The sequence below is a fragment of the Protopterus annectens genome, chromosome 4.part0, assembly GCF_019279795.1.
Source record: "Protopterus annectens isolate FY-2018-M chromosome 4.part0, PAN1.0, whole genome shotgun sequence".
Lineage (NCBI taxonomy): Eukaryota > Metazoa > Chordata > Ceratodontiformes > Protopteridae > Protopterus > Protopterus annectens.
In genome coordinates this window covers 509411301-509428662 of record NC_056733.1, presented here as the reverse complement: position 1 = coordinate 509428662, position 17362 = coordinate 509411301, and the positions used below count along the sequence as shown (strand labels likewise).

At 41.6% G+C, this 17362-nt stretch overlaps 1 protein-coding gene across 2 annotated transcripts in view; it reads right to left on the bottom strand.

Annotated features, from left to right (window-relative positions):
- The window catches only part of HECTD4 (HECT domain E3 ubiquitin protein ligase 4), a 5422508-nt gene that overhangs the window by 3050014 nt on the left and 2355132 nt on the right, over nt 1–17362 (bottom strand). For both annotated transcript variants that reach the window (XM_044068422.1, XM_044068423.1), the window contains exon 26: nt 10264–10456. In XM_044068422.1, coding sequence (XP_043924357.1) covers nt 10264–10456 — 193 coding nt within the window. The remainder of the gene's footprint in view (nt 1–10263; nt 10457–17362) is intronic.

Below are 17362 nucleotides of genomic sequence, written 5' to 3'. Positions count from 1 at the left end.
AACAAAATTAAGATCCCATGCTGGAGTAGGTGCCCTTCTGGGAAGGTTTAAGTTGCAAGCACCTCTGAGAAACATTTTCATCGGGGGATAAGAGAAAATGGGTTGCTCAAAAAAACAATGAGCAAAAATAGCTGAAGCATGGATCTTGACAGAGGAAAAAGAAAGACCACCCTGCAGCAAATCAGCCAAGTATTCCAGGATCAGAGGAAGGGTAGGCTGAGAAGAAGATTGCCCTCTAGCCTGCATCCAATGAGAGAACCTTTCCCATTTGCCAGCTTAGGACTTCCTAGTGCTAGGCCTCCTGGCCTCCCTCACCACGTCAACTACCTGCTGAGAAAGGGAAGAAGAAGATGGATTCATACAATGAGCCATGCTGCCAAATGGAGAGACTGAAGATGAGGATGTACAATGTTTCCCCCTTCCTGAACCAAAAGATCTGGCTTCGGAAAAAGATGCCAAGGAGGAAATTGGGAGAGACTGCGAAGCAGTGGATAACAATGCTGTCTGGGCCAGTTTGGAGCTATGAGAATAGTCCTTGGTCATTCGTCCCTGATCTTCAATAATACTCTGGAAAGAAGAGGAAGACTAGGGAAGACAAACTGACAGCAGCGTCCAAGGGAAGGACAGAGCATCCACTCTCTGCTGTGATGCTGTCTGGTGCAAAAAAGAGGTAGAAGATGGTTGTCTGGGGAGGAGAAAAGATCCACCTGAGGTGTGCCCCAACGTTGAATGATGTTGTAAAAGACTGCTCTGTTCAGTTGCCACTCATGAGGATCCAGGGTCTGTCTGCTCAACTGGTCTGCCAAAACACTGTGCCTTCCTAGAAGAAGCTGTGCTACAGATGCAGGCCCAGGGATGCTGCTATGGACCAGAGATTCATGCTCTGCCTGCAGAGGGGGCAAGAATGAGTCCCTCCCTGCTTGCTGATGTACCACATGACTGGTGGTGTCTGTCCTGACGAGCAGAGTTCCTAGAGAAAGAGGATGCTTGAAAGCTAGTACAGCCTGCTGAACTGCTATCAACTCCTTTAGATTTATGTACAGGTGCATCTGCTGGGCATTCCAATGTCCCTGTATGCATCTGCCATCCAGGTGAGCTCCTCAGGCACAGTCCGATGTGTCTGTGGTAAGAACTTGAGTGGCAGGGGGTGAGTGAAAAGGCATGTCTTTGTTTTGTAGACAGGCTGTCGCCCACCATAGAAACTCTGTTTGCAGGCATGGAAGCAGAGGAATTATCATATCCAGGTCATGTGTGTGCTGACACCAAAGGTTCTTGAGGTACCACTGCAATTTCCTCATATGCAGTCTTGCATATGGAATCATGAGAATGCAAGAGGCCATGTATCCCACATCTTGCAGGTATTTCCTTGCAGGGAACTGGGACAGGCTTGCCAAGTCCTTGAAGTAAACTGAAAGAGTTGCCTGCTTCTCCTGGGTGAGATGCATCATTTGGGCGGCTGTGTTCAGACTCGCTCCCAGGAATGTTATCTCCTCGGATGGCACCATTTTTGATTTTTCCTCATTGAGAGTGTAACCCAGGGAAGAGAGTAGAGTCTTCACAAATTCTAGATCCTTTAACAACTGTTCCTGAGAATTTGCTTGAATTAGACAGTCATCCAAGTATGGATAAATCTGAATTTTCTGCTGCCTGCAAAAAGCAATGACTGGAGCCAGGCACTTTGTGAAAACTCTGGGAGCAGTAGATAAGCCAAAGGGCAGTGCAGAGAATTGATAATGTTGCTTGCCCACCCTGAAATGAAGGTATTGCCTGCAACTTTCCCTGATAGGGATGTGCAGCTAAGCTTCTTTGAGATACAAAGTTACCAGCCAGGAATCATTTTCTAACATTGGCAGCAACTGATGCAGAGTGAGCATTTTAAACTTTGGAATTACCAAGAAAGAGTTCAGAATGGATAGATCTAGGAGAGGACGCCAGGTGCCTTCTTTTTATGGAACTCAAAAAAGTCTGGAATAGAAACCCTGGCCTACCTGCTGAGCAGGAACTAATTCTATTGCTCCCAGATGTAACAGAGACAAAATTTGTTTTTCTACTTCTGCCCTTTGGTTTGGAGGAGCGTCCGGGAATCCTTTGGGTACTGGAAAGGTGTGGAAAGAAAACCTGTGTCCTAGGGATACAGTTCTGAGTACCCATTTGTCGTCTGTGATGGTGGTCCAGACATTTGCAAAAAAGGCCAACCTTCCCCCTAAAGGAGTCTCCGGGCAAGCAAGAACAGGCAGAAGTTGGATAGAGTCATTGAAAATGTTTGGATCGAGATGCAGGCTTAGAACTTCCCGCCTTGGAAGTGGAAGCCTGCCAACGCTTAGACCTTTGAGGGGTAGCCACCTGCCCCCTAGAAGATTTGCAACCTCTAGTCCTAGAACAGTTCTGTCTGCTAGTATCAGGAAACGTCCAACTCTTAGAAGGGTAATTCCTGCTAAAGCGAGGAAGTTGAACTTGCAGAAAGTCCTTAACTGTTTGCATAGACTTGGCCTTATCCTCCATCTTCTTGAGCACTTCCTCTGCTCTGCTGCCAAAAAGACTGTCCTGATGCAAAGGTACATCTTATAGTTTCATAGGTTGGTACTAGGCTATCAGCCCTAGGGCCTATACAAGCCTAGCCATAACAATTCCTTGGCTATTTCTTCCCACATTATTTACTTTCCTGGACCCCGGTCTAGCAGGGCGACTGATGTGATCCCTGGGGTGAATTTCCTTTCTCCCATCCAATCGTCAAGGTTCCTCTTGAAGAGGTCCAAAGAGGCACTCTGCTTGACATGTATGGGCAATCTATTCCAGAGTCTGGGGAGTCTCTGGGTCAGGAACCTATCCCTCCAGCATGTTTTGTTTATTGTGATGACAAGGTTTAGATCCCTGGAGCGTGTAGCTCTGAGGGATTGGGATTTCTTTAAGTGTAGCATGTCCAACAGCTCTGGGTTTGACATGGCCTTGTATGTTAAGCAGAGATCGCCTCTGAGTAGACGATATGCGACAGAGTATAGCTGGAGGTTTTAAGGCGGTCAGCGTAGGGCATCTGCTTTAGGCCTGTGATTCTTTTAGTGAGGTATTTCTGAGGCCTTTCCAGTTGTTGCAGATGTCTTGAGAAGTACATACCAAATGGGGCATTGTATTCTATAATGGGTCTAATGAGGGATGAGTACAGTGGGACAATGACCTCCTTTTTTCTGGATGAAAAGCCCTTCGTGATGAGGTGTGCCACATAGAAGGATTTCCTGACTGTTGTGGCGATGTGGTTATCGAAGGTGAGACCACTGTCCACCTGTGTCCCTAAGTCTCTTATCACACTTTCTGTGTTTAGTGTACTGCCACCTATATGGTAATTCATGGATACATGTTTTTTCCCAAAGGGGATAACAATACATTTCTTGGCATTGAGCTTGAGCCCATGGCTCTGGCACAAAGCATCTGTTTCTGTAAGGCCCTTTTGTAGAGTATCCACATCATTTGGGGATTCAATAATGGCTCCCAGTTTGCAGTCATCTGCAGACTTTGTTAGCCAGAGTCCCTTAGTGTTGACCTGTACTTCAGAGAAGTAGATGCCAAACAAGAGCGGCCCCAGGACTGAACCCTGAGGTACTCCACTTGTCTGGAGTTGGATTTGGAGTTGGCTTCTTTTACAGTGTGGGTTCTATCAGTAAGCCATTTAGCAACCCATTGGGTGACATAGGGATTAATGCCCAACTTAGTAAGTTTAACTATGATTCCAGAGTGGGGGATGGTGTCAAAGGCCTTGGCAAGGTCTAGATAGGCTGTGTGGACCACCTTACCCTTGTCCATGGCTCTGGAGACTGATTCAAAGAAGTCAATCAGATTCAGGAGACAAGATCGTCCCTTCACAAACCCAAACTGGGTGGGGTCCAGTGTTTGAAGGTTGCCAATGTCTTTGTTTATAAGTTCCATGATAATACGCTCCATGGCCTTGCAGATAAGGCTTGTCAGACTGATGGGACGGTAGTTTCCGGGATCCAAGGTGGATCCCCCCTTGTGGATTGGGATAACTGTAGCTCTGCGCCACTCAGTGGGCACGAAACCTGAGGTGAGGCTATGATTAAACATGACACTTAAAAGCTTAGCCTTGACAGACTCTGGAAAGGGCTGTTTCCTGAGCCAAGCGTGCCTTCTAATAACAGATCCAGTAGCTGTAGCCCTGCAAGAGGCTTCTAGAATGTCAAAACCACAATGTAATGAATGTTTATTGACAAGACTGGCAGAATTCAGGAAATCCTGCATATCCTTACTCTCTGCCAAAAGAGGCACACTTGCTATCCTAGACTTAATAGCCTCCAAGGTGGGCTGCTGGTACTTCAAGCATATGAAAAAGACAGTTAGTAGACCTAATAACTTCAAGCATATGAAAAAGACAATTGGTAGACCTAATAGCAAGAGTGGCAGAGGTATAAACTTTTTTACCCCACCTATCTAGGTTCCTAGATTCCCTGTCAGTAGGAACATGATTTTTGGTAACAGTGGCCTTAACTCCTTTAGGGCCTTGAGAAATAACCATTGGGTCAGCCAACAGATTTCTGAAAAGAAACAAATGAGAATCAGGGACTCTGTAGTACCTGTCTGGTTTCCTGGGAGCAGGAGGAACCGAATTTGGAATCAAGGAATTTTCCAGAAAAACATCATCAACCACTTCCAACACTGGGGGAAAAGCCAGAGGCTTATGCTGAGGCAAATCCAAAAACTCCCTAATCCTTTTCTTAGATTGGGGATAATCCTGACTTTCCCATGTAAAATGCTCCCTGAGAGTATTCAAAGTATCACCACAAGAGAAATCCTCTGGAGGAGAAGCAGAAGGGATGGACTCCTCTGCATCTGAATCCTCAAAAGGAGAAAAAACCTGAGAAACTTCCTCTTCCTCAACAGAAATGCTATAAGTATCACAACCAGAATAAGACAAAGCCTCAGGAGAGACATCCCTACCCCTTTTAGAAGGAGGAGGCTGTGAACCCCTTATAAGAGTCAAAAGGTCATTAGCCATTTTAACCATTTGGGATTTAGGGGAACGAGAAGAAACTGGGGCCTGCTTTTTTACAGGCTTACGACTGGAAGATTTATCTACAAGTCTGAAGGACTGGAGGCGTAGCAACTGCCGAAGTCGCAGTAGAGATTGTCGGTATGAGCTTGCTGTCCGAACGAAGAATGGAGGCCTCAGACACCAGAGTCAACTTAGCGGCTCCGGATCCAGCTGAAGAGGCGACAGGTGAAAGGTCAGAAGGCAAAATGGAAGCCGGAGGCCTGCGGGACTCTGAAATGGTCTCAACTGAAGCCTGCGGTTGAAAATCCGCAGGCTACAGGGGCTGCAAAGGTGCCTCACTGGTTACCGCATGATTGATGACAAACTTAACATCATCAGAGGACTTGACCCTCTGAAGCCTGTTCCGGTCCATATCCTTACGCTTCTTGGGGATATCCGAAGCCTGAAGACCAGCGGACGCCATACTGACAAACTTAGGCCAAACTCCAAAATGTTTAGCTAAAAGCTTAGCCCGATGACGAATAGTACGCTGATTAAAGGAAGCACAGAGATCACAATTAGGAAAGTTGTGGTCAAGGCCTAAACAAATAATACAATAGGAATGAAAACCTCTATGGGGAATCTGCTTTCCACAGGTAAGACAATTATTAACCTTTTCTGACATTCGTTAAGGCAAGAAAAGAGAATCCCCAATGGGGTACTTAGCTGTAGTTGACTTCAACTTTGCAGTAGGAAACCAAAAAGGTAAATTGCTGACCAGCACTCATGCAAAAAATGCTTCTGCTTTGGGCTCCGCAGCAAGGAAGACTGAGGAAGTGACCTCGGCTGTCTCCTTTTATATCAGACGTCCTGACGTCCTTTACAACTGACGACAGCCGATGTCATATTTACTTACCTTTGGTATTCTGGCCAATCGAGGGCTACCGGGAGCCGGATAACCCATTGGTTAGGATTGCAACAGTGAAACATGATGAACATCTGCATAACAATACTGCCCAGTACTTTGATTTGTGACTTATAAGGGGATGTTGTATTGGGATTAGAAGGATATTAAAGGTGCTTTATTGGAGTAGATTACGCTAAACAGTACTGAATTCTACAAACTTTAATGTTTACATAATAATGAATTCAACTAAATCTGTAGGTATTGCCACTTGACTCCCAAGCAGCAGCTCTAAACTTGGCCGCGCACAAGGTATTTGCTTCTATACTGCTTTACAGGGTACAGTTTTATGAACCGTTCTGTTTGCTACTGTACAGGGCACTGCTAGACTATGCAAAAGCAAATAAAAATATAGAACCACAGGAAAAAAAGAGAAAACTAACCAATGAGCCCTATGGCCAATAAAATGACTACACTATGACTCATTCTGTGTATTTCCCAGCTCAGCTAGACCAGGCAAACGCCTCCTGCCAGATGAATAAAACCAGTCTTCCTAATGTAAAAACACAAGAAAAGAACATTTTTTTTACAAAATTAAAAAAAAACAAAAAAACAAAAAAACAAAAAACAGTGAAATGCAGACATAAAAGCAAGAAACAATAAAGCGCACTCAAAATAACTTAAATGCAATTTAGCAATCAAAGGTACTTAATTTTGCCTGGATGGCACTGGATACAAGTAAAACACTTCTGGGTTGCAGGCTAGAACTCCAAGCTTTTCTGAGCTCCTGGAAAATGAGCAGGAGACAACATGTAGTAAAAGATGTTTACTCAAGAGCAATACTAGTTTGCTGGGTGGGCACTCAGTATCAATGATCTATGGAAAACAACGGGTGGGAAGAATACATAAATAGCTTATACAACAGTCAACAGCGATGAAACGGGAGGGAGGGACTTTGGAAATCAGATTCAGCTTATACAACAGTCAAAAGTGATGAAACAGGGGAGGGAGGGACTTTGGAAATCAGATCATCACAAGAGGTGTAGGCCAGAAGCGTACACAGCCTTATTATAAAATTGCAGCAGCAAAGGCTAGCTAGAGAGGCATGCAATCAAATAAAGGCAGTATTGGATCTCTTTCAGAAACTTTAACTTAATGTGTTAGTGGGTGCTGGGGTAGACACAGAATGCAACTTTAACTCATTTAAGCCTATAGCACCTTTTTTGTAAACTTCCAGTTAACACCCATAGCTCCTTATGTCATCCAAATCTTTCTTGGGTCTGACTTTTTAACTAATTGACTTACCAGTTTATAACAGGCAAAATATAAAGGACAAGGATTTATTAATAAAATGACACTAAGATTGTTAATCTAGGATGCCCTGCAGTAGACAAGCATTGACTATATTATGCTTTTTCAGAAAATGTTCCGGAATGCAAAGATGTACGGAGGCTTTTAAGAGCTGCAGTACTCCACACCACTTAGATGTTAATGAGTTAATCAGGTAAAAGATAAGCAAAATATAAAAGCACTGAAGCAAAAACTGGATCAGAGACAATTCTCTCACTATTGACTATCTACTAAAGTATAAGGTGCTAGACTATGCAGAAATTTAACCATAACTCTGTTTATGAAAAAATGCAATAATAAATGACTGAAGCTCAAAATCTTGCAGTAGTGCACAATTCTGCCTCAACTGTGAAGTAAACTACAATACTATGGGGCAGTCAGGTTTAAAATACAAATGGATAGCTTTTACAAGTAATTCTACTTGTGGAAATGGAAGTGCAGAATAACACAAAAACTCAATCTTCCCACCAGTGCATGTTAATGAAAATACAAGAATAGGGTCACGGAAAAAAACTTAAAAATGCAAACAGACGCAAAGAGGTCTATTTTGTCTTGCCCTCATTGAGGCTAGAGGGAACTTTAGAACATGTTTTTTTTGGCTGAACCTGTAATGGTCTGCAGACTGATTGCCTAGTGCCTACATATGAATCCATGGGACTCTTTTGTATTGTAAATGTAAGAGATAAGTGCTGCATAGTGCCAGAGATACAAATCTGAATGAATGGCTACATTAATGAATAATTAATTGTTAAAAAGGGCCAAAATATGGTTTTGGATTTACAGACCCACTGGGCAATTGGCAGCATAATTAATAAAGTAGTTTATTTTAAACCAATAAGTAAAGAACATAAATTCATATTTATGGGGACATGGTAAGATGAAGTATTCAGGTGTTTAGATTAAAACCAGTTTTATTATGGCAGCTAAGGATAAGTAGGAAGAGATTAAACAAAAGACAATACAAAAAGTGATCTGTTGGAAGCTCTTGCTAAGAGATATGGAAAGTGAGGTACAAGCAGTGAATGTGTTTAGTCCCCTTCAATGCTGTACACGTCAGACATATTTTTATCAATCAGAGGATTGGCTGTGGACCAAAACCAATAAAGAAATGAAGGAATTTATTTGGGAGGGAAAGAGGGCACAAGTTAAGTAGAATAAACTGTTTCTCCCTAAAACAACAAGGTGTTTTACCAGTTCTGAATGGATACTTTAGAGCTACATATTTAATGCACAAGTAGAACCCACAAATAAAATGGAGAGAAATAATGTTGAAATGGGGGGGAGGATTTTGGATGTAGGCACTTAAGGAAAACACTAACAACCATACCATTAATAAATCATATGTGCAAAGTAGCAGACAGTCTTTTGAGAACTACGCCAACAGGGGAATGGAGAAGAGCTCTTACCAACAGGGATAACTGTAAATAGGGATACACAGAACAGATGAGAGACAGGGAATTTATTGACAGAAATTAGCAAAGGAACAAAAGTAGTGGGAGCAAATAACTAGTGAAGTAAAAATCACAAAGTAGGATTAGGCCAAGCTGAACTCTGGACTGCTGGTTAGAGACTGCCTCCCCTACCAGGGATTGTTAACTGAGTACAGGCACAGGGAAAGGGGCAACAGAACGTTAAATGAAAAAATAAACAGCTCAAGTTGAATTTACAGTCAAATCTAGAACAGAAGCTGTGGTAAAAATGAGATAATTAGGAGGGCATATAAAATAATACATGACAACTACAAGAATCAATCAGAAGATGCTAGAAAAGACAGTTATATGATAATTAAAATGCAATATGCAAAGAAACAATGGGAAGATATTTGTATGGCTCCAAGTATGCAACAAATGCTAGTAGGTTTATGACACTTCCTTGCAAGTGTTTGCATAGATATTTTCATACCCCACATAGATTCAGGGAATTTTCCCATATGTACTCGGCAATTGCTATAAGTATGATAGGAAAGAAAGGGTTACTTGGGAACATGTTTTTTTGGGCTGTAACAAGTTGATACATTATATAAATTCTTCTGTTAGAAACACTGAGGAAGTAAATTATTTTAAATAAGGAAATGATTCTTATGAAATGGGCTATAGAAAAAGAGCTGCCTAAAGACAGTAAGGCTCTACTAAGTTTAATGCTGTTAGCTGCCAAAAAATGCAATTACTAGAAAATGGAAATCACAGCAAAACTAACTGAAAAGAATTGCTGAGTTCGTAAAGGAGATAAGAGAACTGGAGACAGGATCTTTAGAAAAGGGAAAAAGTAAACTACATATAAATAAAATGGAATTTGTGGGAACAATATGTGAAGAAAATGTTAAGGAGTGATGTTTCAGGAACGCAGGACTTCAGCACTCTATGTAATGTTATATTTGCACAATGTGTACAAAGGAAAAAACATGGAATGTTTTTTTTTTTCTGCTTTGAAATTAAATGTGTTCTCATGTCACTATGCAATGTGTGATGATAGCAAAGATGTTTAAAAGATAAAATAACCAAAAAAAACATTTACATCCACTGATGCAAGTGTGCTTCTCTATACACCATCTAGAAGTACAAAAAGTATGAGACCATCAACAGCTTATGTATATAGCATGGCAAAATTTAACATCTTATGGCAATTCTGCTTACTTACAGAAAATTATGTTCCAATTATCATCTGGTTGCATCAAAAATCAATTCTTTGTGGTCAGCCCCACTCCGGCCAAGGTGCTATCTGTTAATGTTTTTTTTTCCCCACTGGTCACTCCTGGTTCACTGTCTTTTTTTTTTTTTTTTTTTTTAGCGATGCAGGTACACTGCTGGTTTGGACATACTATCACATTTAAAATTTAAGAGCTTCTGCAAAACAGTAATCTGTGAAAACAAACTGGCTTTATATAATGTATTCCTTTTTCTAACCATAGCTGTAGAGCACTAGACATGCAATGTCCTGATGTAAATAAGTATGACTTAACTGTCAGATAAAACAGACCAAATGATTCAGACATCAAAGGCTCTTTTCTAAGTAATGCTCTATTAATCCCCACCTGCAACTGTCTCTCCATGGCATTTAGTTTCTTGAAGGTTTCTCCCATGATTTTGCACAGTAAATCATATTCTTCAACATGCTCTTCACGGTACTGGAAGTTGATAAGAGACTGCAGTGCATCAACAAGGTTCAAGTGTTTGATTACACATGACACCACCATCTCTTCCATAACTTCGGGCTGAATCACTTCTCTGCAGATAAAAATAATCATCATCTTTAATACAGGATGTTTCAAATAAATAAGCATTTTAAACAGCATGCAGCATAAACAATTAAGAGATGGTAAAGAAACTGTTTATTTACCTCAACCAATATCATAAATAATGATAATTCAATAGTTACTGCCACATTTGTTTCCTGATCCAGCATACATTTCTGCATTGTAAACTTGGCATAAAGCCCATTTTGAAAATGTTTTACATACTCACCTACTATACAGACAATATTAAATATTAGAAATGAAAGGTATGAACTTACCATAACAGTAGATTAATTCTCTCTCTTTCCTTTTCTTTCAGTCTGTGGGTCATTGGATCCAATACTGGCCATATTCAAAAGACGTAAGCCCACCAAGCTTCTCCTCATCTATCTATAACCCCCCCCTCAACTAGGATTACCTCAAAGTGAGTTTGCCCCTCTCTGCTCAAGCTTACATCACTCAATTCTAGACAAGAAAAACATTAAGGACCGCAACAAAGGAGGAAGACCAACCTTCCTGACTTGGTCATCCCATGATCAAGAGACTCTCCACAACAGTGGGAACAGGATGGAGGGAAGAATGAACCACAAGGAAAGAGACAACATGGATCTATCGCTATGGTAAGGACATAACTTTCTTATTCAATCATTGTCTTTTCCATCTGGCTTCAACCATTGGGACAGAGTCCCCAGCCAAGTAAAGGAGGTCTTATAAAAGCATACTGCACAATACGGTGGAACCAAAAGAGGTTCTAGACTTGAACTGAATGTCCAACATGTAATGGGACACAAATGTGTGAGGACTCCCCAAATAGCAGCTGTACAGACATCATCCAAAGCAGCTCTGGAGAAGAAGGCTGTAGAAGTAGCTATAACTCTGTAGAATGGCCTTTCAGTTAATAATGCAAGGGCTTTCCTTTCAAACTATACCCAAAAGAAATACTATACCCAAAAGAAATACAATCAGACAGCCACTTGGAGAAAGTAACCTTAGACACCAGCATACCCAACCAAGCCTTTGAAAAAGAGCCAAATAACGGATTAGACTTTCTGAAAGATTTAGTTCTGTCCATATAAAACCTAAACTGTCTATGGACATCAAGACAATGCAATAAATATTCAACTTTTTGGGAAAATTTAGGAAACAATACTGGCAAGTGAATGGACTCATTCAGTTTATTCTCTGTTGCTACCTTAGCCTGTCTTTCTGAAAAACCAAACACAGATGTACCAAAGAGAGGGTCTGCACTTCTGACACATGCTTGGTGGAAGAAACAGCCACCAAGAATCAGGTTTTCAAAAACAACAGCTTCAATTCAGCCATAGCAGAAGGTTCAAATGAGGTGTAGCAAGCACCAGAAGCATGAAAGGCAAATCCCAATGAAGAAGAGAATCCTGGACCAGAAGACATAACACAAGGTTATTCTTCCAAAAGGTCTTTGAAAGTTTGAGAGCCACCAATGATACATTATCCCTACCAATATGAAAATTGCAAATAGCTGCCAATTGTACCTTAATAGCAGAATAAGTACATTCAGATTTAAATAAAATCACAAGAAGTCCAGAATCACCTCCGAAGAGGCTAAAAAGAGATCCAAATCTTGAGAGTTAGCTCAATAAACAAAATGTTTCCACTTACTAGCATAAACCTTACATGTAGACATTTTTTGAGAAAAGGACAAAATATGCACCACTCTGTCTGAATGTCTGGGATTTCTGACCATCAGGGGAATTGGAGAAACCATGTGATTAATGTAAGCATTTGAAGATTGGGCAGATCCAGACACATTGAGTGAGAAATTAGATCTAGAATGAGATCCAGGACCCAAGGAGGATACCTCAGAAGAGGCAAAAGAAAGGGGAACCACACCTGATGGGGCCAAAAGGAGAAAAGGAGAATTAGAGTCACTCTGCAGTAGGCTGTATTCTGAAGAAGCTTTATTATCAATGGAGTAGGAGGACATGCATACAGGAGACCTGGGAGTCAAGCACACACAAGAGCACCTGTGGGTGACTGTCCCTGAGGAAGAATAAGGCATAATATCTTGTATGGGGATGTGAACAGGTTACAACACAGAGTGCTACATCACAGAAACATCCATGCTGCACATGTCAGATAGTCCTCTCTTCAAAATGTCTCCTCCACCCTAGAAAAGAGGTGTCCATTGTGACCATGCCTGGGGGGAGGGGGGTGAATACAAATGGTTTCCTGGTGGACACCAAGGGAGACTCCAATCATCACTGGATCTGATCTCAACAGACATTTGTCAACATAATGGGGAACTTCATTGGAAGCATCAAGTAGGACTACTGCATGTACCCCCAATGTCCACTGCAGAGTCCTTTTGTGGTATCTCACTAGGGGAACCAAGCAGATGACAGTCCTAACAGCTTGAGAACAAGGGAAGCTCGAGGCTTCCAGAATGAGAGCAAGGAAAGGCTAGACAACAAAACGTCTTCTGGAAAATGGAAGTCTTGCAATCTGAGAGATTGTGTCCAAGTGGCAACCTATGAACTCTAGCACCTGAAGAAGGTGGAGACTGGACTTCTGACAGCTGACCATGATCCCCAAGGACCTGCACAGCTGGGAGTAAGGTGTTCCTGGCTCTAAGGATGCCCTTGTGGAGGTGGTAAGGAGCCAATCATCTAATTAAGGGAAGATCTGAAATCACTGCAGCCTAATCTAGGATGCTACAACTGCCATACACTTGGTGAGCACCCGGGGGTGCAGTGATGAGATCAAGGGTAGCAGTCTGGACTGAGGGGTGAGAATCTTATTTTTTTTTTGGATCTGGGTCCACCATATCAGGCTCCTTCTGCGCTCTCCGGGACACCAGGTCAATAAGCTCTTCTGAAGGGGGAACTACCCAAGACGTGGAAGGGTCCATTCCAAAAGCCTCCAAATATGCCTTCAGAGATGGGGCTTTGGCAGTCCAAATCCCCACTCTGGCACAGCAGATCCAAAAGACTGCCAAAAGAGGCATCACTCTGCTGGGATTTAGGGACCCCTTTTCTTCATTAAGGTCAGTATCCAAGGCGAGGTATTCTTCAGGAGAATCCAGGATATTCCTCCTGCACTGTCTCTTGCCTGAGACTTCCCAGCCTGGGGAATCTTGGGGGGGGGGGGGCAGAAGAGGCAGATGGCCTTGAAGATAGGGCATTCTGGATATCACGGAGATGAGCTAGCCCAGCGCACACTGATGCATGTCCACAAGCACAGATGTTGAAGATGGAGGGATACCAGTTGCAGTTGACAACTTCTTCTGGTGGAAGAACATGAAGATAGAGTGATACTGGTTGCAGTTGACAACTCCTTCTCCTAATGGAAGAACATTCTGTCTATGACTTTAAAGGCACTGTCTGAAGCGGGTTGCCCACAGACCTAGGATCTAGAGATCCAAAAGACACACCAGACTATGAAGCCACTCCAACTTGCCCAAACTCTGAGACTGGAGCACAACTGTCAAGATCAGAGGTTCTGTGTGTGAGGAATGACCCTGAAACTGTAATCATCGAACCTGACCCGAAACCCCCCATCTTGATATTTCAGTTCAGAGGTCCATCTGGCTACGAAGCTGATAGAGTTCACAAAATCAAGGTTAGGACAGGAGCCAAAAATTAGCAAAGCTGTCAGATCAAACCATACGGAAGAAAAAACAACTGGTTCTAATGACCTTGGAACCACTGGTCCAACTGAGTAAGCCGGCCTGATGAAGCAGAAGCCATAGGTCGAGTACTGGAAGCCAAAAGGGATCAGTCCTAACAGCGTCTAGGCATGTAAGAAGTCAGCAGGTCTTAAACTTCCTACCAAATCAGATGAATAAGCACACAAAGCCACCGATGGAAACTTGCCTGCTAGATAATGGCTCCAAAGTCTGGCTCCAAACTGGAGAAGCTTGGATACAGGAACAACTCCAGCAAGGAGACTCAGAGAGTAGAAAGAGAAAAGGGAAAAAAGTCCTGCCCAAGGAGCTCCTTTCAACAATAAAACCTTGGGAAAGAAAGTAGGAGAAGGAACCTTCCCCACAGTGGGAGCAGAAGGCGACTGGGTCCAAGATGTCGCAGCCGATGATTCTGTGGAGAGCACCAGAACAACCAAGAGTCTTGGGACCTTCAGATCTGGTGGACCACAATAAGAAGGAGTCAATCATTTTCAGTCCCCTTCAAAGATTTGGATCTTTGGAGTCCTCTTTATGACCCCAGGATAGCTTTTTCACCCTTTCTGGAAGGTGAGTCACCAGACAGCAACAGACCTTGGAGGAACAACATGACCCTTCTTTCATTAAAAGCATGAGTGCCAAAGCTCTTGCAGATGGAGCATAGTTACTCAAAATAAGCAGACCCAAAACAATACACAAACCTGTCATGAGTATCTTGAGAAAGGAGTTTGTGGAATCATGCCACACATTTCTTAAACCCCTTCTCCATACCGCCAAAAAGGAAACCTAACATCTAAGAAACAACAAGCAAGCAAAAAACACTACAATACTCTAACTCACACTGTGTGGGAAAAGATGGGTCTATGTCAAATGGTCAAAGGACCACACTGTTGAAACCTATATGGCAGAAACGATTTGGTTCATCGAACCATTCTGAATGAGATCACAATACAGTAGGAATCTGGAAACTTGCCCTATTCCCCACTGTAGTGCGATCTGGGAGTTGGTACAAATAATTAGCAGGGGGCTTGGTCCCCTGTAAAAACATTGCTTGTGTTGTTTGTGGGTTTTGTGTGGATTTACAACAGTTTTTAGATTAACCGCAGTGTCAAAAATATGGTCTCAATAATGTTGTTTTTTCGATAAACTGACATAGATCCAGGATAAGACTGCTAACAAGAACAAGGCAAAGCCAACACAACTAAACTTAAATACTTATGCTACCCACCTACCAGAAAAAGCCTACATCAACAAACATAATACAAAAAATGCAAAACTAGGGTAGAGGAAAATGGAACAAGACCAAGCTGTAATCAAAACCTCACAAAAAAGGATATACCTCACAGAATTAGCAACCAAGTTGCTGTCCAGGAAAGTGTCAAATGAGATCTGTGGTAATCCTAATTGAGTGGTGGATTATGTGTAGAGGAGGGGAGAGCTCAGAAGGCTGAATTCTTTTGGATGTGGTAAGTCTCGGATCAGAGTCAGTTCCGATAACCCCATAGGTTGAAACAAGACAGAAAACACAACTTCGGTTCACAAGTTATCTCATTCAAGAAACTGCACTGTAATGCCCCAGAATAACCCTTGCTAACAGTAAGTGACACAGCAAATGCAGAAAAAATAAATTTCATGACTTAAAAGACGTTTATGAGCACTTCTTTTCACACAATTTCAATAACATCAAACATACTAAAGTAATTTGATATACTGAAAAATAAAAAGTTCTCAGAGTGAGCATCTGTTTTAGGACTTTATCAAAATTGTAAATGTTAAAGTAAAGTATATGCAATGTTGCACTCAACTTCTGAGGAGATATGTGCTTTCCTGCCTGCTAGAGCCCAAAACTCCATACCTACCCTCACCTGACTCTGGTAGTCTCTCTCTAACTCTGATGTCATTAGTATAAGAGAGACATATCCACTGGCATTATCTTCAATTTTTTTGCCATAGCTGGACAAAGAAATTAGCAAAGATGCCAGAACATACGATGACTTGCAGGACAAATCTTCAGGGAAAAGATCTCAAACACAATGTCTCAAGCTATTTCAAGAGGTGCTACATCATTCCTGAGGAAAGGAGGTGCCTGGTAAATGAAGAGAGAGATAAGCTGGGATACAGTGGGAATAGACAGACAGCTCACCTTTAAGGATGTTCAGGAATGCAACAGAGGGTGCAGGGAGAGAAATGAGACTACAACAGTGAATATACTTATATTAGGCTAAAATGGGAATTGTGGGAACAATATATGCAGAATAATGTTCTAGAGGAGGAATCTGGTTTAAAGGAAGGGAGGAACTGACTCAGCTATGTAATGTTTGAATTAAAATGACTGTACAGAAGATTATATGTCATACATATTGTTTGCAACTAAAAATATGTGAATATGGTTTTTCATTTATATAAATGTATGACTGATTATGTCATAAGTGATAATTCAATAAAAATGTTTCTTGTTTAAAAACATCTACAGTTATGTTAAATTCTTAACATAACTGCATTATGTCAATCATAATATTCACTGCAACATTAATTTTCTGGGGAGACATCCAAAGCTCACAGAAGCACACACTATAGGATGGCAATGGCAAAATTTCCCCTGGTATTCTTATTTACTTACTTCCATTTGTTAAGAAGGATAAACCAAATGAGTTAATAGTCCCTTTTCAGTCAGGTCATAGGAAGTAAAGCTCCGTAAGATATTCAAGTAGACATGGGTAAACAAAGTTTACAAACTTCTAAGTAAAGTATATAAGGTGCACACATACTGTAATGTTAGAAGAGATTTATAGAAACTATTTTAGTATGGACATTTGTACAGTTCAATACACTGGCACAGTGCAACCACTGTATTACAACAAACTTTTACGGGAGAGAACAAGGAAATGGGATATTAGTTATGAGAGGATATAGAAGGCTTAATGTCAAGGAGGGTCTAAACTAAAAGGAGGACTGTGAGTATGAGAATTCAGGACTAGTACACATGATGGGCACTGTGGCTACTGACAATCGATAAGAGATAAGTTAGAGTGGAGATAGATACAGTGTAGAGGCTATGCTTTAACAGAGCAAAGAAAAAGGTGCACAGGATTTATCAGTAGAATATATCAATTCAAGAAGTATAGTTCTTGTTTATTTAAGGATAACGGACTAGTAGCCTTTGTTTGGAAAATGAACACTACTTAGTGTATTTCTTCCCTTTTTTTTTTTTTTTTTTTTTTTTTTAACAAGAAACATATT